Source organism: Indicator indicator, chromosome 29 (assembly GCF_027791375.1).
Source record: "Indicator indicator isolate 239-I01 chromosome 29, UM_Iind_1.1, whole genome shotgun sequence".
NCBI lineage: Eukaryota > Metazoa > Chordata > Aves > Piciformes > Indicatoridae > Indicator > Indicator indicator.
Window position 1 is genome coordinate 10754685 of NC_072038.1, and position 26872 is coordinate 10781556.

At 41.4% G+C, this 26872-nt stretch overlaps 2 protein-coding genes across 2 annotated transcripts in view; one reads left to right on the forward strand and one right to left on the reverse strand.

The window, feature by feature from the left end:
- Positions 1–20002, forward strand: part of BPTF (bromodomain PHD finger transcription factor) — a 53127-nt gene extending 33125 nt beyond the window's left edge. Inside the window, exons 18-32 of the mRNA XM_054394031.1 lie at positions 1118–1370; positions 1785–1946; positions 2925–3073; positions 3420–3543; positions 4022–4245; positions 4984–5206; positions 5361–5731; positions 6991–7073; positions 8230–8455; positions 9119–9465; positions 12723–12896; positions 13809–14001; positions 15015–15099; positions 16912–17098; positions 19107–20002. Coding sequence (XP_054250006.1) covers positions 1118–1370; positions 1785–1946; positions 2925–3073; positions 3420–3543; positions 4022–4245; positions 4984–5206; positions 5361–5731; positions 6991–7073; positions 8230–8455; positions 9119–9465; positions 12723–12896; positions 13809–14001; positions 15015–15099; positions 16912–17098; positions 19107–19143 — 2838 coding nt within the window. The 3' untranslated portion in view covers positions 19144–20002. The remainder of the gene's footprint in view (positions 1–1117; positions 1371–1784; positions 1947–2924; positions 3074–3419; positions 3544–4021; positions 4246–4983; positions 5207–5360; positions 5732–6990; positions 7074–8229; positions 8456–9118; positions 9466–12722; positions 12897–13808; positions 14002–15014; positions 15100–16911; positions 17099–19106) is intronic.
- Positions 20003–23805: 3803 nt separating this feature from the next.
- C29H17orf58 (chromosome 29 C17orf58 homolog) lies at positions 23806–24713 on the reverse strand. Its single transcript, XM_054394005.1, has 2 exons — positions 24572–24713; positions 23806–23993 (listed from the first exon to the last, which is right to left on the reverse strand). Exons 1-2 carry the CDS (start codon positions 24672–24674, stop codon positions 23806–23808), a joined length of 291 nt encoding a protein of 96 aa, XP_054249980.1. The 5' UTR covers positions 24675–24713.
- Between the last annotated feature and the right edge of the window lie 2159 nt (positions 24714–26872).

Sequence of the window (26872 nt, forward strand, 5' to 3'; positions counted from 1 at the left end):
GCACCAATCTGCAGGTAAGATCAACAGTGTGTTGTAGTGTAATGGAAAGCTGCCATGGTATATAGCTGACTTGGGAATACAACTGCATTTGCTCTTCATGCTTCAATAAAACTGAATTTTTTGATTCTATTCTATCTGAAGTTGGCTGAATGAAGCTCATTGATAACTTTATATAGATATCTAGAGATATGTATGTGTAGTTAGATGTGTGTGTGTGTAGATAAATGTATGCAACTGAAATGAGGAAACCCCAATGCTATTTCACATACATTATTAAGAACTCATTCCTTTTTCATTTCACCCTCCCTGAAGGAAATACATGACTAGCTGAATGAGTGCTTCTGATTCATGGGCATTACTGCAACCAAACTGCTAACAAAACACTGAAAGTTAAAATAATAGAGATAATTCCAGTAACGTAGGGGAGAATGGTGGATTAGTTGGAATTTACAGATACTGTCCCTTCACAAAGTGACTGTAAATTAAATGTACCTTCCTGACACAGCACAGAAGGTTGCTGGGTATGGTAAGGCATTTTGAACCTAACTGTTTTAAGCAAGCTGCAAAATGGATTTTCAGTTAAAAGACTATTTTTTGAAATTACATTCTAAATGGTAAAGTAGAATGATACAATCTCTGGGTTTTGTTTGGTTTTTTTCTTCCTGTAACTGGCAAGATCTCATTGCAGGCATCTCTAAACTTGGGAACACCAGTGATAAACTCCGTGTTCATGCTGATGTACCACTTACTGATGGAGATGCAAGCTGTGTGCATGTGGTCAAAGCCAAAAACAGATTGACAGTTTTCAGAGTTTTTTAATGTTTCAAATTAATCTGAGACTCTGAAGTTTTCTTAAAAGCAAACTGTGAAATGAGCATAAGATTAAGATTTTTAAAGATGGCATGAAGGAAGATTTCTGCCTGTGTACGATAAGAGTTGTAGTTCTGCAGGTCAAGGAGTCTCATGCTATGGGGAGCACAAAGAGCTTTTTCTTCAGTCCTTTACAGCTTGAACTGAAATCCAGTCAGAGTCTTTTATTTTTCAATACTGGGAAGAGAGCAGTTATTTTACAAAATGCTAACTGCCCCTTTCTTTTTTTTTCTCTTAAACCTTATAGAAACGACTGGAACAGCAAAAGCAGCCGCCTGCAGCAGGTGTAGTGCCTGCAGTCACTACAGCCAGCAGCACTGCAACCACTGTCTCAGCACCACAGAAAGTTGTGGTAGGCCCTTTAGCAGGCCCTGTCCCCACTGGAACCAAAGTAGTACTTACTACAAAAGTGGGTTCTCCAGCTACAGTAACATTCCAACAGAACAAGAATTTCCACCAGACTTTTGCTACTTGGGTTAAACAAGGCCAATCTTCAACAGGTAAGTAGCCATTTGTCATGGGAAGAATGTGTGCTGGAGTTCATCCTGTATGCAGCACTCCATCTTCTCCAGAATACATGGCATTGTTGCATTCTTCTTGTCTTTGCTCTTGACTCTCTTGCCAAGTCAGCAGGACATTTCTGAGATAGCACCTGTCTGATTTTTCCTTGTTCAGACATGCTAGGTAGTCTTATTTCTCACCTGTCTCATATTATTTTCTGGTAAATGTAATCATTGAAAATGAAAGCATTCTGTGCTACTGTTTCCAAACAAGAATCTTTACCAAAGAAAATATCACACGTTCAAAAATGGTTGTAACAATAATCATCTACTTTGCTGTTTCATACTTGAAAGTAGTCATTTCATTGACTAATTACTCTGCTCTAAACCTGACTGTTCTGTGTACCTCAATAGCCACTAGCACAGCTGCCACTTCAGCCACAACCATTGCCAGCACAGGGCAGACCTTCCAGATCTCAGGCAGTCCAGTAACGATGGCAGGGAAAGTGATAACTAAGCTGCCACTCCCTGCAAACAGCAAGATTGTTGCCGTCAATGTGCCATCAACTCAAGGAGGTAGGGGAAAGGGAACTCAATGAAAAATGTATTCCAGCTTGCTGATTATTTCTCCATTGACACTATTTTCCCAGTGAAGTAAACTGTGACTTGAAGGGGGCCATTGGAAAAAAAAAACAAAAACAACTTTCTAGAACTTGTGGTCCCTCCTGTATTGCATATTTGTGTCTGTGGGGGAAAAAATGCAAATTTTTTTTTGCCTATAAATTATTTTGCATTTCAGAGTGCAAAATGCAAAGCTTTATTTTGAACAATGTGGAATGAAGCATGCTTTTTGTTGTTGTTCTTGTTGTTATGTAAATTATACATCAACAAAACAACTTTCTTCACAAAAACAACAAAAAAAAAAAGCTGATGAGCAGGAATTCAGCTCCAAACTGAGACAAGCATTTTTTTGTTCTTGCCTGAACTAGAGAACTTCCTGTTTTGAGATTTGTGGATGTATATTGAACAGAGAGTAGCTCAATTCTGTCTCCACTATACTTAGCACCTGAGAAAATCATGAAGGCTACTAGTTTTGTATTAAAAGTTCTTAGGTGACAGGAAAAGCATGCCCATTTTCTTCAGCACCACAAACTTGTAGGTGAAAGGTGTTTAAACTGGTCTCCTGCGTTTGAAATTAATCAGATTCTAGCTTTTAATGGCTGTATAATAATCATTTGTGGCACCGTGTGAATGCAAGAGCTTCTTTGCAGTTACTATCAAACTGATCTTTGTGAAGATTCACTCTTTCCTTAATCTTTTCTAAAATACCTGTTTCTTAATTTAAAATGTAGTTGGGCTACATTTTACATTTTACATACAGTGTAATGCTGCTTCTTTTTTACAATATGACGAAGGCTCTCCCAAGAAATGTTGAAAGACTCAGAGCTGTTCTAGAAACCTGGAGACTGATTTCTAAATGCCATCCTGGAGTTGCATTGATTTCTTTTGCTGACAATTATGTCATTAACCAATTCTCAATTTTTCTTTAATTAGGTGTTGTTCAAGTTCAGCAAAAAGTATTGGGTATCATTCCATCAACTACAGGTGCAAGTCAAACTTTTACTTCATTCCAGCCAAGGACAGCAACTGTAACCATTAGGCCAAATACCACAGGCACGTTAGGGACAACAAGCACTTCACAAGTAAGATGTTTCTCTGATTATCTGATACAAAAACCCGGGCGGGGGTCATGTATTGTAACTTTTTGGCAGGTATTAAGAAGTAAAATTGGAGTTCTGCTGAGTCACTTGTCCATGTTTTTGGCTCATCTTAACAATGGTGTTCATGGATTCTTTATTCCTGTCTCCAATTAGAAAAATTAATTATTGGAAGCATGGTAAGCCTTAGCAACGTGGGCACAGATGAACAAATACTGGATCTGCTTTGTACCTTGCCATTTCTTACTAGAGGGAAAGAAAACCAAATGACTTGAGGGCTCGTCCCAGCAGCTTTTTCCCAAGTTGACATGTGCTCTCCCTTCTGGTGTAGGTAGTGCAAGGGACACCACTGCGCCCTGGTATGACAGTGATACGGACACCGCTGCAGCAGGCCCCACTTGGCAAGACCATCATCCGAACACCTGTAGTGGTGCAGCAAGGTATTCTTCCAGCTAGTAGGTTCACTTTAATATTTAAATCACCAGTGTGAAATCCATGGTTTGTTTCTTCATAAATACTTCTTGTATCATATGTCTTGATGTTTGACCTCTAACAAGTGCATTTTCTGGCCTTTGAATGTGTCAGTTGCAGGCTTTGTCATTGTTCTGCATGACACTAACTTATTTTTAAGACCATTCATTTGAAAACAAAAATGTTTAGAATAATATTGCATTGCAAAAGCTGTTTTTTTTAAGGCAAGCTAAGTGTTTGAAGTGCTCTGTAAATATATGAATTGAATTGTCGTAGCAAACTTTTTGCAGACATTTTTCAGTCAATCTGACAGATCATTTGTAAATAAATTTGTGTGCAAACTGCTGTTTCCTTCACTTGTCTGATTAGACACTTCTGCAAGTTGTTGTGACTGAGAGGTTTACTGTGCTAGTGGTTAAAATGATGGAAAAGAGTTTCTTACCACAAATTGTTCTTTTGCAGGTCAGACACAGCAGGTGGTAACTCAAATAATCAGAGGTCAGCCTGTCTCCACAGCAGTTTCTAGTACCAGCACAGCTTCTTCCAGTGCTGGACAGAAGACAGTTACAAGTCCTGGAACACCACCTCAGCAAATACAGCCACAAACCCCACCACAGCCCCCTCGCCCTCAGCAGGGACAAGTAAAACTCACTATGGCCCAACTCACCCAGCTAACACAAGGACAGGTAAAATATTTTAGGTTGCGATGAATATAATAAATGATTTGTGTTAAAGGGTAAGCTAGGAGTAAAATTCAAGGATTTTTCGTTTTGAGAATGCTTGTTATCAGGCTCAGTTCATTTCCACACCAAAAGACTCAGCAGGATTTTTGTAGGGACCTTAGCCTGTTATAAGGGTTCACAAAATGTGAAGTTATGTGTCCAGGTGTTGGGACAGTCCTCTACCTTCTCCATCACTGAACTGAAAGTGATGGAGCTGCCCAAGTGTCAGCTTAAGAAATTCACAATCCATTACAGACTGAAGAGTCCATCATGAAAGCTCACACCTGAGTGGGATCTGATACACAGTTAGGAAATGTTCTTAGTGCAGAGACTCTGGCACAAACTGTTGGGATTTGTGAGAAATTAAGTAATAGTGTGTCTAAAATTATCCATGCTCTGTATTGCTTGTAAATTCTAGGAGCAGAGATGTTCTGTTTTAGCTGCTTTCTGGCTAGGGTTCATGTCAATATTTGGATAAAATCTGTGTAATTAACTCAAACCCTGTTGATGACAGAATTGTTGAAAGAGCATCTAAGATCCTGAAATACTAAAATACTAGGTTTGTATTTCAGGAATATGGTTATGTGGTAAAAGTATTGAATTCTGAAATCCAAAGTCCGAATTCTTCTGATTTCCAGCAAGGCCTATGTAAGAGAATTACATCACTAATATATCTTTTTGGGTTTTGTTTTTTTTTTTTAGGGTGGCAGTCAAGGATTAACTGTTGTAATTCAGGGACAAGGTCAAACCACTGGTCAATTGCAATTAATCCCTCAAGGTGTGACTGTAATACCTGGTCCAGGACAACAGCTTATGCAAGCTGCTATGCCAAATGGTACAATTCAGAGATTTCTTTTCACTCCACTACCAGCAGCCTCTACCACAGCTAGCACAACTACCACAACAGTTTCTACTTCAACCTCAGGTAAGCACCATTCTGTTCACCAGGGAAAATGTTGGAAATGTGTTACGAGTTTAGAAACCAGAGAACTTTACAGTAGTGCTAAAAGGTTCAAATTAGTAAGGCTTATAGATTTTTCATGAAAATTGAATGAAATACTCTTCTTTATCCTTCACAGCTGCAGGTGAACACAAGCAAGCTCCTCTGGCACAGCCAACCTCGGCGCTGCCATCAGTCCAGCCACAGCCTCAGAGTCAGCAGCAAGGGCAGCCTCAGGTGCAGAACCAGAGTACTCAGCCTGTGCCACTGGCCCAACCACAGGCTCCTCAGCCAGCACTTCAGCCTGAAACTCAGACCCACTCTGAATCTCAGACTCCAGCATCTGCTGACTCTCCAGTCACACCTGAAGCACAATCGTCTAAATCTCCGGTTCAGTCTCCAGCACAGACCCAGGCTCAAGGGCAGTCTCCAGTGCAAGTCCAGAGTCAGCCGCAGACTGCAATCCTTCCACAAGGCCAGTCCCAAGTCCAGCTTCAGCAACCAGCTCAGGTGCAGACTACAACCCAACAACAGATTCAGATGCAGCCCCATGCTCCCATACAAATTCAAGCTCAGCTGCAGCAATCACAACCTCAGGTTCAGACTTCGGTCTCAACCCTTCCAACTACTCAAAGTTTAAATCAGGTTCCTGTGCAATCCCCAACTCGTCCTCAGCTGCAACTTCAGCAGCCTCCAACAAAAGTTATTACAGTGCCTCAGCTTCAGCAACAAGTCCAAGTTCTCTCTCAGCTTCAGTCACATGTTGTGGCTCAGATACAAGCCCAACAAGGCAGTGTGCCCCAGCAGATCAAGCTTCAGTTACCTATTCAGATCCAACAAACTAGCCCAGTACAGGCTCACCAGATTCAGAATGTGGTGACAGTTCAAGCAGCTAGTGTTCAGGAGCAGCTGCAGAGAGTTCAGCAGCTCAGGGAGCAGCAACAGAAGAAAAAGCAGCAACAGATAGAAATTAAACGTGAGCACACCCTTCAGGCTTCTAATCAAAGTGACATTATCCAGAAACAGGTAAAGTTAACAGAAGGAAATTAAAACTTAATGAATTAAACCAATTTCATTTTAAATGCCTGTTCTTGTTAACAATGTTAATACATTTGGTAGACAGTTAATTTGATTCTTTCCAAGTTAGTGCAGGATTGCTTTTGGCAATTGAATGGAATATTCTTAGTTAATTCAGCACACCAAGTCAATTGTATCATGTTTGTAGTCTTTAGGCATCTTGATTCAACTTACCACTAGCTGCTGGGACAATTATCCTTTTATTCTCAGTTCAGGATAGATAGGGTGTAGGCAGGAGAGCTGATGTTCAGAACACACGTGCAGTGCTGGCATTGCCTGCTGTAGGAACTGAGGTTTCAAAGAGGTACCTGAAATGTAATGCTGTTGGATGGCTGCGAGGCTCAAAAAAAAGACATCTGTCTCATTGTTTAAAAACAACCAATCACTGGAAAGATGCTGGCAATTTATATTTAGTCCCTAGGTTGAAACTCAACATAAGCAAAATATCCTACTCTGTGGGGGAGATGGTGTTAATTTTCAATTTCATTTTCCAATAATTGCTTTAAAAGCAAGCATTTGCCCCGCCCCTTCTCCCCGCCCTTGATAAAATCCGTTTCATTTTGCCACTCACTGAAATAAATAGCACTTGAACTTGTTCTTTGACTTTGGAAATGTCCTGGTTCTCCCTGTAATAATATGAGATACTGGCTAAGAAGTTCATCTTTTATTTTGGATTCTGTATCATCCTGCAGGTGGTTATGAAACAGAATGCTGTCATAGAACACTTGAAACAGAAGAAGACACTGACCCCAGCTGAGAGAGAAGAAAATCAGAGGTGAATATGTGTCACACTTTGTCTTTTAGATTGGAAAGTTTTACATCTATAACATCTTTTAATGGTGGCTTGTAAAAACCTGCTTCAAGAAATGTTGCTGGTTTAAGAATTGGTTAAAGTACCACTCATGGCCACAGTTTTTAAATTCAAGCTATAAACCATCCTTAAAGGAGCACAGAATGGAGAATGAATGGTTCTGTTGCAAAAAAAAATAAATAAGGGATTTCTTTGTTCTTTACCATGATAGATTATTTCTATCCTTTTCTATTGTATATCCCATTCTAGAGAAGGAGTTGAAGAGGTGGAAGACAGTGCTACTCAACAAATGAGGAGGTTTTATTCTTTACTACAGTTAGCAGCAGCTGCTTGTCCTGGCCATTGCTGTTTTGTTGTTTGCCTTCAGCTCACGAGTCAGTGGGAGCTGTTTTTCATGGTCACTTTGGCAACAAAAAACATTTAGTTTTCGAGTGGGTTTGAAATAGAATGGAAAAGGAAAAATAGATTCAGAAGAACAAAAATATATTTGTTTTGTAATTGAAATACGAAGCAAAATAAATTAAAATTGCAGAAAACAAGTGAACGGGAAAAGAGGTTTCTAGTTGAGTGTATGACAGGCAGCTGAAAAACTAATCCTGAGCTGTCATGAGTGAAGAAATTGGAAACTGTTTCATAGTAAGTTATATGCACTGAAAAATATTTGTCAGTCTTTATGCCAAAACACAAAAACTTAGTAATATTTGGTGGTTATCGGAGAGCATAAACGTTGCAGGCTTCTAGTTGCTTTCAGCCTACATCAGAATAAACAAGATCCAGCCCTTCAAACATGTTTGTGGAAACTGAATTGTGTGAGAATAGCTCTCATTGTTCTTTGTTTGGAGATTTTTAGGGGAAAGCAGGGAATCATTAGTACTCAGATGACATAAATGAAATTGGGACTGGCCCTCTTGAGCCTGACCAGGGACTTGATCTCTCCCAGTAGCGTTCTAGTAAATAAGTATGAGTGGGAGGAATGTGTGTTACTAAATTTACCTTGTACTCTTAAGAAATGTGCTCGCTTAGCTCACAGCTTGCAGAGACCAGAGAGTAAAATGATTTTGCATTCTCACCTGGGGATAAAGAGGCAGCTCAGCAGAACATACTTTTTTGTCTTCCCCAGGATGATTGTGTGCAACCAAGTGATGAAATATATTCTGGATAAGATAGACAAAGAAGAAAAACAGGCAGCTAAGAAACGGAAGCGAGAAGAGAGTGTAGAGCAGAAGCGCAGTAAACAGAATGCTACTAAGCTGTCAGCTCTGCTCTTCAAGCATAAAGAACAGCTGAAAGCTGAAATACTGAAGAAAAGGGCCCTTCTGGACAAAGATCTACAAATTGAAGTGCAGGTAAGGACAGTTATTCTCTTTGTTTGATTTTAAGCTGGGGAGGACATTTCTGTGTTAATTTTTAATTCATCTGTTTGCTCAGTGGGATTTTAAGGAAACGTACAGGGAGAGGTTGTGGTTTGGATGCTGGGATCTTCGCGAAGCTACTGCACATCCTTTTTGTGCTTCTTGGATTTCATCTGGACTTGAAATTAACTTGATTCCTCAAATAGCTGCTTATAAATTAGAGCCAGTGGGTCATAGCAGGCCAAGAGTGTCATTCCTTAATATGATGTGAATCATAGGTTGGGCACATCAGAATTTGCGTTTATTTATTTTTTTCCAATCATAGAACTGTTTGGGTTGGAAGGGACCTTGAAGATCATCTTGTTCCAGCCCCCCTGCCATGGGCAGGGACACCTCCCACTGGACCAGGTTGCTCAAGGCCTTATCCAGCCTGGCCTTGAACACCTCCAGTGAGGGGGCATCCACAGCCTCCCTGGGCAACCAGTTCCAGTGTCTCTTCACCCTCAGTGTAAAGAATTTCTTCCTAATGATAATTTGAAGGGCATTTTTTTATTTACTTTTGGTTGAGCATGGTGATTGATGTCTAGATTTCAGTCTTGAGCTGGAATAATCATATGAAGTGCCTCCCTCTTCATTTATTCATTTAATATACTTCAGGAGGAGCTAAAGAAAGACTTGAGTAAAATTAAGAGAGAAAAAGAAAAAGCCCAGGCAGCCGCTGCTGCAGCCGCAGCCGCCGCAGCTGCAGCCGCAGCCACTGCTCCACCGCCGCCACCACCACCACTGCCATCGCCACCACCACAGCCACATGCAGCCGGTGTCACCTCCTCCTCCTCCGCCACAGTCCCAATGCCAGTATCCTCCCAGAAGAGAAAGCGAGAGGAGGAGAAGGATTCATCAGCTTCCAAGTCCAAGAAGAAGAAAATGATTTCTACTACCTCAAAGGAAACCAAGAAGGACACAAAGCTTTATTGCATCTGCAAAACGCCTTACGACGAGTCCAAGTGAGTAGTGAGTGCCCTGGCCTGTGACTGTGCATTCTAGCTGTAGGTTAGTGTTAGCTCTTAGTGACAGGTAGTGTTAGAACTGGAGAGAGAGTGTCAGGTGTTATTGCAGTGATCACTGAGGTATACAGAATAAAGTCTGTTTCCACTAGCAGCTCCAAAGCTGTTGACATACTCCGAGTTGTGCTGTTACTGTAGGGGTTGGGGTTTTACTTGTTTGCATGTTTCCATTGTATGACCTTTCTGTCTCACATGCACATACTCTTTTTTTTTTTTCCTTTTTTTCCTCCGCTCTGTTATCTTTTCTTTGCTGTTTTGCCTCTGCCTCAGAAGCAAGTGACAGTTTGGTTTGAGCAATTTCTTGTGAACAAGTAGCTGATGTTCTATAGAAATAGCTTTGGTACCGTCTGCCAATAAGTGGCTTTTTTTTCCTAAGTCAGTAGCCAGTAAAGAAGGTTTGAAGTACTGGACTGCAGTTCACTTTGGAGAATGTTTCAGGTAGAAATGGCTTCCATAGGTTCGAGTTTACAACCCAGGGGTGATAAAAAATGAAAAGCGTTTGACAAAATACAAACTGCAGTTGTCTGTGGTTTGATTCTGAGGAGAAATATTTGCAGTACCTAAAAGGTTTGTGAAGAAGCTTAGGAAGTGGTGGAGTAGAAGATGGAGTGGATTGCAGGGTGTTTGTGCTGTACATTCCTCTTTAAACTAGCAGTGACTAGCAGCAGTAGTTAGTAATGGTTAACCATCAGATAGCTGTGTGGAGATGTGTGGACAAAAAACTTTTAACTTCAGACCAGTTTTATGTGAGAATGGATCTGCTCAACAGTGACAACGCCAAAAAGTCTGAATTAGAGCTGCTTGGTGGTGGCTTAAATGCTGGTAACAGAAAGAAACCAGAGTGGTGAAGCAGTGCTTTCACTGTAGCAATGGTTCTTCATTCCAAATTTAGGGCCAGGACTAGAAGATCTCTTGAGGGGTCCCTAGATCCCTTTTTGGGTTTAAATTATTTTTTTAAATTAAGTTGGGTTTTTGCACCTTGGCTGTTCAGTCTTTCTAACCCTTCCATCAGTGTGGAGAGTCGGACTGCTCTCTGTGCTGCCATTACTGCAGAAGGAGCAGACTTCTGATGCCCTGGGTGTTAATTCATTATTGCCTCTAAGGGCTGTCATCAGTCTCACTCCAAGAATGTTATGTTAAGCTTTCTGTCATCCAGAAAACTTAGGACGATTGCCTGTTCTCATTGTTGTGGTGCTGACCAAAGGTGGGTGTGTTACTGCTACAGTGGTGGTAGTAAGTGATAGAACTGTCACAAAACTGAGAGGAACAAATTCCATGAGCAGAGGGATTTGGTTGTCAGACCAACTCTTTCTGTTGACTCTAGTGGGCATTTGAGTGAGCCAGTGAAAAATGTGGACAGAGTCTGAATTTTGGTAGCGTGAACCCAGAAATGTGCTTAGCTGCACAGAAGAAACCTTCAAGAAAATGAAATGTTAATCGTTTAGTCACATCCTTAGCAACAGGATTTGGTTCTCCTGCTTTGTTATTTGTGAGTTCTACATTTTATATTGTTAAAAATTATGACTTTGCTGTTGAACCACATTATCGTTTCTTTGTTCGGAAAGGGATTAATCAAGTTTGAAAACAGCTTTCTGTTTGGTGTTTTTTTTCATGTGTACCTACACATCAGACACTCCTCTTTGTTCTGGTGTTTCTTCTCCTTCGGAAGAACTAGATGTGCTGCTTGAAAAGCTGATTTGCAGTTTATTATGAATACCTATGTGCATTTTTTAGGATGTAGTAAGTCCTCATAAGTCATTCTGTTGTGGTTTTATTAATAAGTAAATTCCATTTGTGGTACTCCAGGGTTGCAGGGATTTGCTGATGTTGTTCTGAAGGATGGTCAGTAAGGTTGTCTTTCTAAGAGTCCTGTTTGGATTCCAACTTCTTAAAGCATCATGTGAGACCTGTTCACGTTCTCGTGGTGAGGTTTAGCATCTACACCTAGACATAAATATGCTTCCCCATCACCAGGAGCAAACAGATACAGTCCTCTTGGGAAGAGGACATGGGTCACACTGGTGGTGGTTGTCAGAAGGAGCTCTATCTATCCATTCTTTATGGAAGGTTGGGTTATGTGATACTTGTCTGTAAGATTTGTCTGACTGAAAATTAAGAGAAAAAGCAGGAGCTAAACATCTGGGACCCATGTAGAGGCCCAAGAAGTTAAGGATGCTTGTTTTGTGGAACATGTGCAGTCCTGTGGTGTGTAGTGTCCAGAGGGTGGTGCTTGCAGCCTGCCAGCCAAGGATGGCAGGAGTTACTCTGACAGCAGCTGGTAGTTGTTCTCCAAACCTGAGGAAGATGGAGGTTCTGAGTCAGCTTGCTTGTGCTTAGGCAGAGAGAATGGATGTGTAACTTCACCCATCTGGTTGATTGTCACAAGTCATAGGTATGTTTTAAGATATCCATACACAAAATGTCAAACATCCTTGCATAATACTTTGCAGTTTTGTCACATCATTCTGTGCAAGGTCCCATTGCCATGAGTCCTGGTCCCCTTCACGCCATGTCATACCATACCTGGTTCCCTCACGTGGCTGTCTGAGCATAGACATCATTCTCTGAAGAGTAGTCCTCGTTCCAATTGGTTGCCAATTGGAGTAGTTTAATACCTGTTTTCCAGTGCACACTCCCCCAGCCCCCTCAAATAAAGTAATCCTAAATGATGACAACCATGTCCTGCCCCCTTTCTTTGGTACCATGTTACACCACTGTGTACCCCATGGCTGGTATGCATGTTCCTCCTAGTGTCCCTGTCACTCCTAGTTGGTGTTTGCGCTTTGCTTTTATTTTTTTAAATTAACTGAGACCTACATTTTCAAATCTTAAGGAAAATGGTTCAGTGGCTCTTGAGCTGCAGTTTTGAAAATGTAAATCTTTTCCTTTGGCCTTGTCTTTTTGTGCCTTTTACAGTTTTTCACACACACGTTGGAGCTATACATTTTTAGCCCACTTTTGTCAAAAGTCTGGTTACATATTGATGTGCATTTTAATGAACTGTCAGTTTAAAATTGACCCAAGTGACTTTTCTGACAGCATGAGATGTTAGTTTGTAAGGATAGAGAGATGGGAAGCAGGAAAACTGAGAGAGAAAGTAGGGCAGCAAGAAAGTGCATCAGTGAGAAGTGCAGGGAAAAGTGCCATGCCATTTGAAATGACAATTACATTGTCATTTTCATTGTGAATACTTTTAGGTTCTATATTGGCTGTGATCTTTGTACTAACTGGTATCATGGAGAATGTGTTGGCATCACAGAAAAGGAGGCTAAGAAAATGGATGTGTACATCTGTAATGATTGTAAACGGGCACAAGAGGGCAGCAGTGAGGAATTGTACTGTATCTGCAGAACACCTTATGATGAGTCACAGTGAGTTCTGATAGAACCTCTTCTTCCATGTCTAGGTAGCAAACTGCTCTGACTGTGCTTACCTGTTCCTTAAAAAGAAAAACAAAAAAGGAAAAAAAGTTATTCTGCATATGTCGTATTCATTCGTAATGCAAATTGCTTTTCGGTAATTGTCTTCCCCTCCAAAATGTTTCTTATACAGTAAATACTTAGGAAAAGTGAAGTTTTCAGGGTGGTCAAAATGTGTTGGGGTGTGGTTTTAATTTTTTTTTGTTTTTTCTTTTAAATCATCTTGATGTGCTTTAAATTGATTGATTTAGTTTTTCTTTTTTTTTTTTTTTTTAAACATGGTTAAAAGATGGTTAGAAAGATTAAATGACAAATGTAGTATTTAGTGGATTTTTTTTTTTCCTGTGTTTTGATCTGGGTAAAAAGCATGATTTTGATTGGGGGCTGTATGGTTGGTATCTTTTACTTCTAAGGCTTTGTGTCACAGAACTTCCCTTCTGTGCTCAGCTACAAGACTTGAAGCTTCTGTATGAAAAAATGTTTGAAAGGAGCAAAATGAGCCCCTGGTGTTTGTGCAAAATGTGTCTTGAATTGTTTTGGAATACTGGTTGGGTGAGACCTCTGGCATTACACTCTTCTTTCAACTCTAAAGTAGAGGAATGATTTTTGAACTCTTGCTTGCTTTGAAAGTGTCTAGTATAAAATATAGCGGGGTTGAAATGGTCTTATCTAGCCTGTTTGTAAATACAAAATCAGTTTGAGTAGTGCAATTAGAATGTGCCAGTCTGAAATACCACCTCACACTGTCCCCTATTTAACCATGCCAAGTATCTGCTTGTGTGCAGGGGATTGCAGGTTGATGTGTTTAAATGTAACCTTCAAATGAAACAGCTCAAGGCACTCACACTTCTTTGGGTCTTGCAGATTTTACATTGGCTGCGACCGATGTCAGAACTGGTATCATGGGCGTTGTGTTGGCATCTTACAAAGTGAGGCAGATCTCATTGATGAATATGTGTGTCCACAATGCCAGTCCACAGAAGATGCCATGACTGTGCTCAGTCCACTCACTGATAAAGACTATGAAGGTTTAAGAAGAGTACTACGTTCCTTACAGGTGAGAATAAGGATTGCAGCAGTCGAGCTGCTTCTGTCACCCTATAGGACACATCCAGTGAGTCTTGGAGTAGGTTTTGATTTGCAGTTGTTTGAGACTTTGTTTAAAAGGAAATAGCAAAGCTTTTTTTATTGTTTTTTTTGTTTGTTTGTTTGTTTTTAGCTAGAAATGCCACTCTGTCAGCTGCAGACTTCATTGGCATTGTGCTGAGGAGTATTTACAGTAATTAGTGTATCACTGCTTCTGAGTCAATGAAACTAAACATCCCTGCAGTGCTTTTAAAGGAGGCAGCTTTGCCAAAAATATCCAAAGGCAGAGTATTAGCCTAGCATAACAGGATGTAGAAGGTGCAGTGTTCTGTTCTTAAATTAGCTTGAAATTATTTCTGATTTACATTTCTGTACTTCAGTCTCAAGAGTTACTAGATTTCAGCAGTGTTCTTACAGAAAATTCCTGCCAGCATGTCAGTGATGACATCCTGAGGAGGACGACTGTGTGCTGCAGCAGTCATGTTTCTGCTTTCTCTGTCACTCTCAAATGTGCCTTTTCTGCTACAACTGTAGAGAATTTTTAAGAATTTTGGTAAAATAATAGTGTAGTAACAGAAATCCTAAAAGACTAATACTGTGATTTTTCCTGTGTTTTGCAGACATGTGAAAACAAATTAATGTTACAGTATTTGAAGGTGAAGACAGTGGCCCAGTTCTGGGTGTGAAGTGCCAAGCACTTTCATTAAATCCATAAAATACTTTCCTGGGCAGCCTGTTTAGCAGTGTCCTCTTGTGTCTGGATTTCACATTGTTCCCTGTTTTGAAGACTTGGTCACTGACACAGAGACTTAAAACTTGACCCAGCCATCAGATGAGAACTCATTACCTTTTCATCTGACATTGCCCTTCTTAAGCTCAACTCTAGGCCCCAACAGATAAAAGTGTAATGAAAATATTTAGCAATTAAATAGTGATCATTTGATTTTTTTTTTTTTTTTTAATTATGCCTTGTTTTCCTGACAGGCTCACAAGATGGCATGGCCATTCCTAGAACCAGTAGACCCCAATGATGCACCAGATTATTATGGTGTTATTAAAGAGCCAATGGGTAAGTGTTTCTGAGCAATAGCTCAGTGGATTTGGGGATTTGGATATCAAGTTAATTACCTGCTGACCATTTCCATCCAGGGAGCTTAAAGATATGTTTTGCAGAAGAGACAGTTTTTGCAATCAGACAATGGGATTTCTCATGGATATATTTAGAAGTTCATGAGGGTTAATATATCTGCTTCTAGGCTGGCTCCTGCACGCTAAATACTGTTGGTCTAACATAAAATGAGAAATCCAGTGCAGCAGTTTGACAGAATTCTGGTTTGTAAATTGATTTCAAGAGTACAATTTCACTGTGTTTTACTTTGCTTGAGGGTTGTTTGGGGTTTTTTTCTGCCTTTTTCTGGATCAGTTCCTCCAACCAAGTGTGGGGAATGTACTCTAGAGTTTGAGGAGGCAGTGGTGCTGAACTTGGAATTTAAAACTAACTTCATCTGATTTGATAGGATACTAACTTCATATTGGATGTCATTTTGGTTTTAAAGCTGTGTGAATAAGAATTATTCAAATCTTGTGTATCTGAAAGAAAGTGGAAGAGGAAATGCTGTAGCTTGACAGTGTTTTACTCTGGATTTACTAGACCTTACCAGCCAGCTAGGAATAAGTGAGATAAACCCCCGAGTGTGACACCACGGTGCCGCCTCAGCTCTCAGGCACTTTGCTGACTGTTCCCATGTGGGGCTGTCGCTCAAACCCTGCCTGCCTGCTGCCACAAAAGGCTCCCATCTAGCTCTGTCCAGCTTTGATCCAGCACCCAGCCCTTAGCCATGCTCCCTCTGAGATGTTAGGGAAGTTAAATTTAGTCCCTTGGCAAAATTGGAGCATGTTGACTGAAGGTGACACTTTGCTGAGGAATCCACTCCGCTTCTGTCCCAAAGTTGTGGGTTGTGCTGTTAGGAAAACCCTAACCAACCCCTGTTCCACAGGATTAAAGTTTATAAGGAAAGCTTAAATAATAATAATATGAAGCATATTGAATGAAGTAAATAAAAGTGTGGTTAGCCCTTTCGGACTGGAACTAGTAGGAAAAATTTGCAGTTGTAGGGATACAAAGTAAATCTCTGTCACACACAGTAATTAATCCAGGCCCATCTAGGCTTGTTTTCCTGCATTCTGGCATTTCAAAGTAGGCACTTTAAGGGCGTTTTCCAAGGGCAGGTTGTTGTTTTTCCAGCTAAAAGTGCCATGATACTCTTAGCTATAGTTATAATTGGCAGTGCCTGTTCTTCACTTTTTATTTAATTTGCATTTCCATTAAAATAGGACAATTACTAATCATTCACCATTCTGGTCTCATTAATGTGTCTAGTCAGTGAGATGAGGGCTCTAGCATTTTGCATGATCCAGCAGTTGCACTCTCTTTCATCTGTGCCATGTGGTAATGCAGATATGCCCCCGAGAATTGAGAGTTCACTCAAAGCCAGTCATGAATTCCAGTAAGAAATAATCAGGTTTAGGTAGCTGTTACCTCTATACTTGTGACTCTTGGTCTCAGTGAGGGCTGTAAAGAAAGTAAGTGAAAGTAAATATATCCAGATTCTGACTTTTTTACTTTCCCCCTCCCCTTAATTCTTAAAAAAAACTGCAAAAGCCCTCAGTTTTCCAAGACCATTTTGATCCTTGCATTTTAATTTAGCTGCAGACAACATGTTCATGCATAAGTGTTAATTCTGAAGGAGACATAATGGTGTCACCACTTCTCAGCCATTGCTCCTGGACAAGCAGTTCACCTTTGCCCCAAACCTGACAAAGTGCACTCCTGCTGAGGATGAAAATGTCTCATTTTTAATAAGCTTTTGTTTCTCCTAAGACCTTGCCACCATGGAGGAAAGAATTCTGAAGCGTTACTACAAAAAGGTGACAGAGTTTGTGGCGGACATGACCAAAATTTTTGATAACTGTCGTTACTACAATCCAAGTGACTCCCCTTTTTACCAATGTGCAGAGGTTCTGGAATCATTCTTTGTACAGAAACTAAAAGGATTTAAGGCGAGCAGGTAAGCTCAAATGTTCTTCATCTCTGTTTTCTTCTCCACTAAAATCTCCTTAATACTTTTTTATAAGCTTATCTTGCACTCAATACAGGCATTTGCCTCTCCTTGCACTTTCCTGGACAACTGCTTTGCTTTTGAAGGCAAAAAAACCACACTTCTGTAATAGCCAACTGTCATTTTCTGTCAAAATCAAGGTTTAAGGTGTTGTGGAGGTTATTTTTTAATGTTTATTCAGAATGAGTGGTTAGATGCAAATCTGGGCAGTACCGTAAATGTAGAAGATTTAAGGACACTTTCAGTCACAAAACTGAATTTCTGGTCAGCTCACGTACTGTGTCTGAGTTCTGAAAATGGTCTGCCTGTAGTCAGTACTTCTAAGATGCTAAAATGAAACAATTTTTCTGTGAAGCTTAGAATACAATGCAATTAGAACACTTGTGTTTTTACTACTTATGTCATCTTTTTATGATTTACCATATTTGAAAGACAGGCAGGGAGTAAGGGAAGGACATAGAGAATAAGTAAGGGAAACAGAACACATAAAACAAAGAAGTTTTAAGTGGGACATGGAAAACTACACAATTCAACATTCACTATTTCAAATTAAACTTCTTTTTGTAATGTTTTGCTGTGGAAGGCTCAGGGTAGAGCATTTGCTGAAAGAATGTGCAGAGTCCGTGTGCTGCTCTCCTGCCCTGGCCAGCAGCACGTACGTGGCGTGCTGTGGCACTGCTGGGGCCGTACCCTGGTATTTGGTACAGCTGTTCCCAAGGGCAGCTTGCTCACAACGCTGGCAGTGAGCAGCTTTCTCCATGTCACTGCTGTGTTCCAGCAGGAGCCAACTGTAACTGAGTTACACATGTCAGCTGCCTTTCAGCATTGCTGAGAAATGCTCTATGTGCAGCAGTTCACTTTGGACCAGTCAAGAGCTGTGCCAGGCTGAGATACTAATGCAGGATTATATCCTTTTGTAATTAGCTAAATTGAAAGCTTTGTTTTATAGCCTCTGCTGTGGAAGCTGTCTCATTTTCTGTATGCAACAAGAGTAGGGCTGATCAAGGAAGAGATCAAATTAATTAGTCTAGCATTTTATTCTTTCCAATTTAATACCATAGTAATGATTTTTATCAGGTAGTTTTCAACTCATGTTTCTGTCATCTTGCTTTGCTGCTTGCCCAGCACACTCATTTCATTGCTGCATCTTATTTGTTATTGTTTTTCATTTATACCATCCATGTTCTTTCTTTTCTTGCAGATTGTGATATCTTTAGTCTGAACTTTTTATCTGGAGTCAGAACTGGATGTTGGGGTCACTTTCTTTTATTGTACAATTCAATGACATTAAACTGCCCTAAAAATCCAGATTGTTTGTCTAAAAAGTACAGGTGGTTGGGGTTCTGTTACCAGCAGTCACACTGGTAAACAAAAGTATAGTAACAACAAAAATTAATTGTCCAATTCTCTGATAATGTATTCAGAACAATGCAAAATTCATTCTGGAATCCATGTACTCTTTTCAGTCACTAATAAAACTATCAATGTCAAAGAGGAATTTTGCTGAACTCTGATTAGCAAAAATGTGATTTTTACAAGCCTGTCCAGTTCTATTCAGTTAACCCAAAGACTTCTTGAATAAATTTAAGCAAAGTTTAGCTTATTATCAATAGCCACAATTAAAAATGCCTTTTTGCTTTTCATTTGATGGACTAGGATTACATAAACATGACAGTCAAACTTTGGGATGTTCCAGGGGCACTTTGGGACATTCCAGTGCCAAACTGTATTTTGCAAGTGCTGAAAAATGTGTATACTGTAGGAGAAAATGTGCTTAAAATGGAGAGAGGATGGTTTTCAGTTCGTTCTTCCTGAAGGGGTCAAAAAAAACCCCAAAAAATGGAAGCAACATGGTGGTAATTCCCTCCTTGTGATTTACCCTTGGCAACACCTTGCAGCAACTGTGTTCTTCAAAATGAAGGGTGCTTAATTCTTCAATTTCTTCTGTATTCTGCAGGTCCCATAACAACAAACTGCAGTCTACAGCTTCTTAGAGTTCAGCGTGTTAACCTAACACACGAGCAAGGATCTGGTTGTCTGACATTTTTTAATTGGGAAGCCAGATGTTTTTCGTCAGGTTATCCTGACAAGACTTGATGTAAACTGCCTTTTTATTGGTCACTGCAGTCAAATTCTTATTCTTGGCTTATTTTGTCCAAAGGACAAAGAAATATAAAAATCAGCAGCACCACTTTCTTGTCAAGATCAAATTGTTGTACAATTGTGGCAGAAGCAGGAAAACTTTTTGTTGGAAGGAGAGAGAGAGAGAGAAAGAGAGCAAGAAAAAAAAAAGTTACAGTAAATGGGGTCCCGTTTAACTCCATGGAAATGCCACGTCTGTTCTTCAGTGAAGAAGCTGGTTTAAAGTCCACACAGAAAACTTTGACTGTATTTATTTATTGTTGCAAAAAAGACGCTTTTTTATCGCTGCCCTCATTTGTCAGCTAATTATTTTTTCTTATAAAACCCAGCCCCGGTTCCATGTAATCCATTCTGTATCTTAACATGATTCCTGTAGGTAAAAGTACAAGAAGACCTCTAGATGTCTTTTCTTTCTATGAAAGGAGCTGCTATGTACACATGTGCACACACACAGGACTGGGAATCAACAATGAGTTTATCATTCATGGTAGAGAAAAACAATTAAGCTTGCAGAAAAGTTGGGCTGAGCGGTCATGGACTACAGACTCTGTTGCCTTGAACATTAACAGTACAATTTGTCATTTACTCTGCACCAGACTGAAATGAGTAAAATCTATTTGAAGGTATCTTGTTTGTAAACATTTGTCAGATTCTAATTTTTTTTCCTTTTGTATTAAAATTCAAAATATGGATGTATATGAAACAAAATAAATGGAGATCATTGTTCTCCCCACAGATGTTAGGTGTCTTTGTGCGCTGCTACATCTGTAATGCTTTGGGGATCTGTTTAGAAGGTACTTGAGCTAACAGGGGAGGGAAGCAGCCAGGGGACGGGGATGGATTTTGCTCCAATGGTAGCCATTACTGCATTTCGTCCTTAAGCATCTGCTGGCCCTTTGTAAAATGTCTACAGCGGTGCCAAAATTGCTGCACCAGATAACGTGGCAGGAAGCATCCTGTGCAGTCTCACTGCCTCTGCTGCACTCGGTGCCATTTTGCCAAGTGCTCTAGGAGTGGCCACTGCTGTACCTGTGGAGGCCCTCTGGGCTGCTTTGGCGTTCCCTGCACGAGAGTGCTGCTGTGAGGGAGAAAGTGAATTCAGAAGCAGCAGCAGACTGCAGATGCTGTTCCACACTCACATCTGTGACTCGCATGTGGTACCTGTCTGTAGTTACCCAGCTGTGGTTTGTCTGTGGCTCCTCACCCACCCGACTAGCTCCTCTTGCATTAATGCAGTTAACTGCAGTGACCTGGGATTTGCCTGCTTCCTGGATGAGTTCCTTTTGGGTTGAACCTCACACCTTGCTATGCAAGAACCCTCCTGTTATTTTTCTTAAAAAGATGTTGCTACTGCCCACACTTTTTTACAGTGACACGCTCAGGTGTATAGCTTCTGGGGGGGGGTATCTAATGAGAACCTGTGGGATTTTGTACTTAAGCAGTGTTGTTGTTTAACCTCTGTGTGAAAATTCAAAAGAACTGTTCAATGTGGAAACCAGGGAAGCCATTACTGCTTCTGGAAGAGAAAGAGTAGCTGCGTTTAGGTTCTGTTGTCCTTGGGCAAACACGCTGCACATTCTATGCCTTGTTGTTTTAATGCAACAAGGGGAAAAATCTCAACTCCTCCCAGTGCTGGAACATATCCTGCATCTCAGCAAGACCCCACAGTATCTCTGTACTATTTCTTCCTCTGTGATACATATGAGCTGATTGACAACTTTCCTACCTGTGGGCAATAGATTGCTGTTTTTACTGAACTGTGGCAAAACTAAGTACTTTTTTTGTACCTTACAGGACACATCATCCTAGACAAATAAAGTAATGTGTTTGACATGGATTTGGTGGTGTTTCTAATGAAACATGGAATCATGTTGCTGTGTATAGGTCTTGCAGAGCTGCCCATGACTCAGGTCGATCAGGTAATCAGCCATCTGTGCAGCTTAATGGTGCTGAGAGCCTCCTGTGCTGTCTCTGCTTGTTACTGACTCACTGAGGTCCTTTTCTCCATTAATCAGTGGTGATCTTTTCTAGTGAAATAGTGTTCCTGCAGATGCATCATTTCTCATTAATACCTTCCTTCAAACATGGTGAGTTAGTAAGATCTGTGATCTCTGCTCAGTCACCTTCCTCTCTGTATTTTTGTGTTTCAAAATGGTCATTTACGGTAGCAGATTTTGATGATGTGAGCTGTACCTGCCTTTTGTCTCATCAAGCAAATTTGAAGTGGTTATCCTTGGTCTAGATTTCGTTCATGCCAAATTTCTTGGGGATTTAAAGTAGAATTGAGAAGTTAACCCAAAAGCCTTTGGAAAGACAGACAATATTCCTGGACACCTGGATTTGTGTATTAGCTGTGAATTTTCATGCTTATCCTGATGGGGGGAAAAATGATTTGCTGTAAGGTACCAAAACCACTGTGGAAGCTACTGGGCTCTCTGCAGTGTGGTTAATGCTGTGGGGTTTTTTCAGAGCAAGTGCAAGCCTGTGGCAATCCACCTGATCTGGGACTGGTTTTCTTCAGTGCCTTAGCTGGTACAATGTAAGATCATTCCATGTGTTCCTGCTCCAGCTGTGCCTCAGCTGGGCTGTGCAACACAATGGCTCTGCTCAGCTGTTGTGGTGTTTCAAGGGGTGACCTCCCAAGCTGAAAGGTAAGAGGGCTTTGTAATTTAAAGAGATCAGAACAAATTCCTCTTCGGGCTTGCTTGGGAGCAGTAGCTGTGTTTGAATGGTGCAGGCAGTGTGTCAGCTGCTGCTGCTTTACTGGGGCTGTGGATGTTCTTAGCACTGGTACACAATTATTTATCTCTTCTGAGAGACATCAGATGAGACCCAGCTACAGATGTTGTTTCTGTACCCACACTTGGTCTGGTTTAGATTACAGCAATGTCTTGGGGGGGTGGCCAAGGGTGTTGAATGGCTGTTCTGAGCAGTGACTGCAGGACTTGCTGGTTAGTCCTGCGCTTTGTTGAAAATAGAAACAAAGAAACTCAAGATGCACATGTAACCCTTCTTCCTTCTCCTGTCCTTCCCTGTCCACGCTTTGATTGAGTGCCAGAAGCAGTCATTCTGCCAAATCAAAAGCCCCCTCAAAGTCTCTCAGGGAAATTCCATCTGTATATGCTGCACTCCATGCAAAATCTTTCACATAACTGAAGTGAGACACCACAGTTTTCAGACAGATACAAGCTATGAGTAAATTTCTGTCCTACAGTAGCAACCTTTGGGGGCCCAAGATACGTTTGCTGATGGCATTTGGCTCCTACTCCATACCAAGAAATACTTCCAAGTGTGACTTACTGCTCATCCACTACTGGCAGTAGCTTGTCAGTGCCACTGAATCAAGCTGCAGACGTGCATGAGGTTAGGATTATGTCAGAAATACCTTTGCTCCAAACCAGAAAATGCTTGTAGAAGCCACTGCTTCCTGGTTTTTATCTAAATAAACATCTTTAAATCCCCAGATGACTTCTCAGACAAGATGTCTTTGTTACATAAGCTTTTTGGATCTTCCAGAATGCAGGAGATGGCGAATCCAGAACCGCAAGAACATTTTATTAGATTAAAACTTCTGATTTGTGAACACCTACTCTTGGAATTACTGACATCAAGATCCCTTTTGCAGCCATTTCACAGCTTCTGCCATCCCACCACCTTAAAGGTACTGGAAGATTGTATCTTCAGTTCCAAAAGTAACTTTACTGATGTGCAAGGACAAAGGGAAGGGAAGGGAAAATGACATTCAGTGCATGGTTCTGGGACTGAGCTGCTAAGGAGCCAACAGTGTAAGCAGGCACACAGAACATGGTTGTGACTGTGTGCTGCTTGTGCCTCCCTTGGCATGAACTGGCAGCCTTACTTGTGAGCCCAACTAGGGTCTGAGTGGAGCAGTGATTCCATTTGCTGTCACTGTGTTCATACACTCAGCTGAACGAAGAGCACTAACACCGTTTAATAATAGGGATGTCGCTGAGGATACCAAAACAATACAAAAAGTAACTTGGGTTTCTTGATTTCTTTTGAATCAATTGCAGGGCATCCTTGAAGGCAAAACTGTGTGAAAACACAGTGGTCACACTCCAGATGACACCACAGCTTTATCTACAATGTCTGTTCTAAGGGTTCCAAGTGCAGTTATTTACTGTGTACCTAGAGCAACACCACCAGAGCTTCACGTTACAGTTACTACAGATTACTGGGGATATGTTACAGGAGAGGAGGCAGTGATAACCTGTGGCTCTGGAAAGGGCTGGAGTGAATTCATGGCCAGTTGACGTTTCCTGTTTCCTTCAGCATGCTGATGAAGTGTAGCACACTGACTCTTGTGCTGAGCTTCACAGTCTACTGGTGCACAGTCAAGATATTCAGTTAGTGTTTGCCAAAGCACAAAGCAAGTGTCCCATCACCACCAGTTCTAGAGGTGAAGAGAATACCTTCTGCTGCTGAATCGTGGCCAGGTCTATTCTGGGAGGTGAATGCTGCTGCCTCTGTCCTAGATGGAAGTTACGGGAGCCTTATCTACACTTGGTGTGCGCTGCCTGCACTTTGTGGTTCCTCTTCCTGTTAAATCTCTTCACGTAGCTGCTGCCGCTCCACAGCAAACCATCCCCAGGCCTCAGGCGCCCGTGCAGAAACTGCAGCAGGTTGGCAGGGATCTGTCGTCTCTTGTGGTAGATCTGACCCATCACAATGTACCTACTGCCTGCAAAATAAGAGAGACCTCTGTGCTGTGAAGAGGAAAGCACAGACTCATTCTTCTGCTGGCTCTAAGGGCAATGGATTTATGAACAGATGTGAGGTGGCACCCTCCAGAATCTATCCTGAGGGTCTGGCTGAGCACAGCAGCACCCCAAGCTTCAGAGGAACTTGTGGGTTATGCTTGCACAGAAATAATGGTTTACTGTGTTCTATTGCAATTAGTATTTCCCCCAAAAGAGCTTCTACTATTTGGTAAACTTGCATTTAGAAGGAAAACTGGATTAACAAAGACACCATCTTAAGCCCCTGCTTCTATTTTCTTGGCAATCCTGAAAACTCTGCTATCACTTGGGAACTCAATACATTTAAGGACAGACTACACTGCCATCTGACTCAACACCACTGGTTGTCTTCTGAAAACTGAGAGAAACTGGGGAGGGAGAAGCCCTCCAGTTTAACAGTAAATATTTTCTTTTCTCCAAAAGATGCCCAAAGCCAGGATAAGCCTATTAACGCAGGGCAGACTGAAGCTGCACTGCATGCAGGAGGAACAACAGAATGGATTTAGCTGGAATTATTTACCAAGTTTAAAGTCTGGACAGGGTTTACTGCAGTTCAAAGTATCCACAAGCAGAATGTGAACTCGAAAGAAGAAGCCATCAGGAGCAAGGTAGAGGCGACTCATCTTGTACAATCCATCGCTGCTTACCAGCAGAGTAACCAAGTGGACTCTATTCCCCAGGCTTTCCACGCTGTAAACAATGCCATTCACTGCTGCTTTAAGGAAAGGGGCAAAAAAGGCAAGCATCAGATTATGGATCTTGGTGGCAACTCAGGGTATATGTGCAGGCTCTCCTTGAAAAAGCTGCTAAGTATCAGCAGGATTTCCTTGCCTTAGGAGTGAGAAGGCTTGAGAGCAGGAGTTGCTTCAAACAATCACATTCCATGAGGTCATCACCTTACCTGTTGCCAAGTTATTAACCTTCTCATGCTTTATAAAATGTTTCAAAAGAAAGGGAAGTTTTCAGTACTGATGCCCTAGTGCTGGTTTCTACCCTGCTATGTACCACTTGGACCTATTTGCCCAACACAGTAAAACTTTCAAATGTGAAACTTCCCAGTCCAAAGCTAACCTGCTAATGAAACACTTCAGCTTTGGGAAGATGTGGCCCTTGTCATACTGGCACAGACACCAAGCAGGCCAGCTTGTGTGCTCAGTCACTTCATGCTCTCCACCCAGCTTCTGATTTTGACAAGAATGAGGTGATTGTAGGAGACAGAAAACAACAAAGGCGTTGGGTAGGGCAAACAGGGCTTCTGTAACTGGCCTGACACCTGGCCCACCGAGCAAGAGCTTTGGCTCAGTCCTTTATCTTCAATCTGCACTGTGAATGTAAAGAAACAAAAGCTCTGTCTGATCACTGTGATGGAACGTTGGCTGATCTGTTGCTCAGACTGGTTATTCCCTACTTAGCTTTTCAATTTAAGGGATGAAATGAGACCCTTAAGGGCTGAGAAACACAAGGGTCAGGCTGCTGTAAGGCCTACGTTTGACAGGAACGCATGAGCATGATAAAAAATAAAGAGCATAATGTTAGTAGAAAGCACTTCCTGACTTCTCCATTTAGAGAAAACAGATGTCTCCTAACGTGTTTATATTCTACAAATGGAAACATCTGTTACCATGAGGCTTGTATTCTGCTTATCTCTTAAAATACTGTGAGAAAAAGTTGGTATCTATTTCACAGCTTCGGAAGTACAAAGCAGCTTTGGTCTGAAAATGCTCTTCAGAAGTACAGAACCACCAGTCTACCTTCTACCATCTTTAGCTCCATCAGTTTGGACACAAAGATTAAGACATTGAGTCATGAAAACTTCAAGGAGACTCCTTTATACAGAGGATCACAGTTTTGGGTCTCCATTTTATTTTCATTTGAAACTTAAGCCCCCAAACCCACAAACCTGCTCTAAAAATAGTAAGAAGTAAGTAACACACTACAGTATTTTTTCTTGTAATATCTAAAGCAATTGGTCTTCAGTTCTGTTGACCAGCAGCAAGACAGCTGTCTTCTCCCAGCTGTGGAAAGCAGATGGAACCAGAAACAAGAGCAATACTGACCCAAGGTAGGGAAAGGGCAGTGTTAAGACTTGGAACTGTTTGTTGTAGTTATGAAGAGCTGTGATGGGTGTCTTAATGGACTTTGTAATTATTTACATACTCAGTAAAACCTTATCTTAAAAGCAGGAGTGAAATGTCAGTAAGAAATGAACAAAGGTGGCCTGTGCCTTGAGGCTGATAGAGGACACAGCTTACCAAATTCACTGGTGCAGTAGGCCTCCACCTCGTCTCTCTCCTTCCTGCACTCGCTCAGGCATGCCTTCTCCTTATCAGCATCTGCAACAAGCACAGAGACTGAGGGGCAGCAACAGGCCCTTTGGGGATATTTCATCCCAGTTAGGCTACCCAACCTTTGCACAGTTCAGGGGAGGTCTATCCTCTGTCCATCCCCTTACCTTTCTTCAGTGCACTGAAGTGGTAGGACAAGCTGGATGGCTGGCGGTTGGTGACCCAAGAGGGTTTGCTGATCCCTTTCAAGGGATCAGTATGTTTGTAGGAGATTATCTTGCCTGGTCTGTTGAAGTGATCCAGCATGTTAGGATCATTCAACTCAGCTGCTCCAGAGTCTGGGAAAGGCTGACCCTCCACTAAGGATGTCATCTTTGGGTAGGAAGGTGCTTCATGGTGGAAGTGAGCTGACACGCTGTTGGCAGCCTCTGCCAGCCGCCTGTCCGCATGCTTTCTGTTTGCATGGTTGAAGTCAGAGGAGGCAGGAGAAGGCCTCTCAGTTGGGCTCTCCAGAGGCAAGGCCCATCCATACTGCA

Coding starts and splice junctions, on each gene's coding strand:
- C29H17orf58 (XM_054394005.1), bottom strand. CDS start 24,674: ATGAGTCGCCTCTACCTTGCTCCTGATGGCTTCTTCTTTCGAGTTCAC. Junction 23,994..24,571: donor CTGTCCAGACTTTAAACTTG/GTAAATAATTCC, acceptor CTTATTTTGCAG/GCAGTAGGTACATTGTGATG.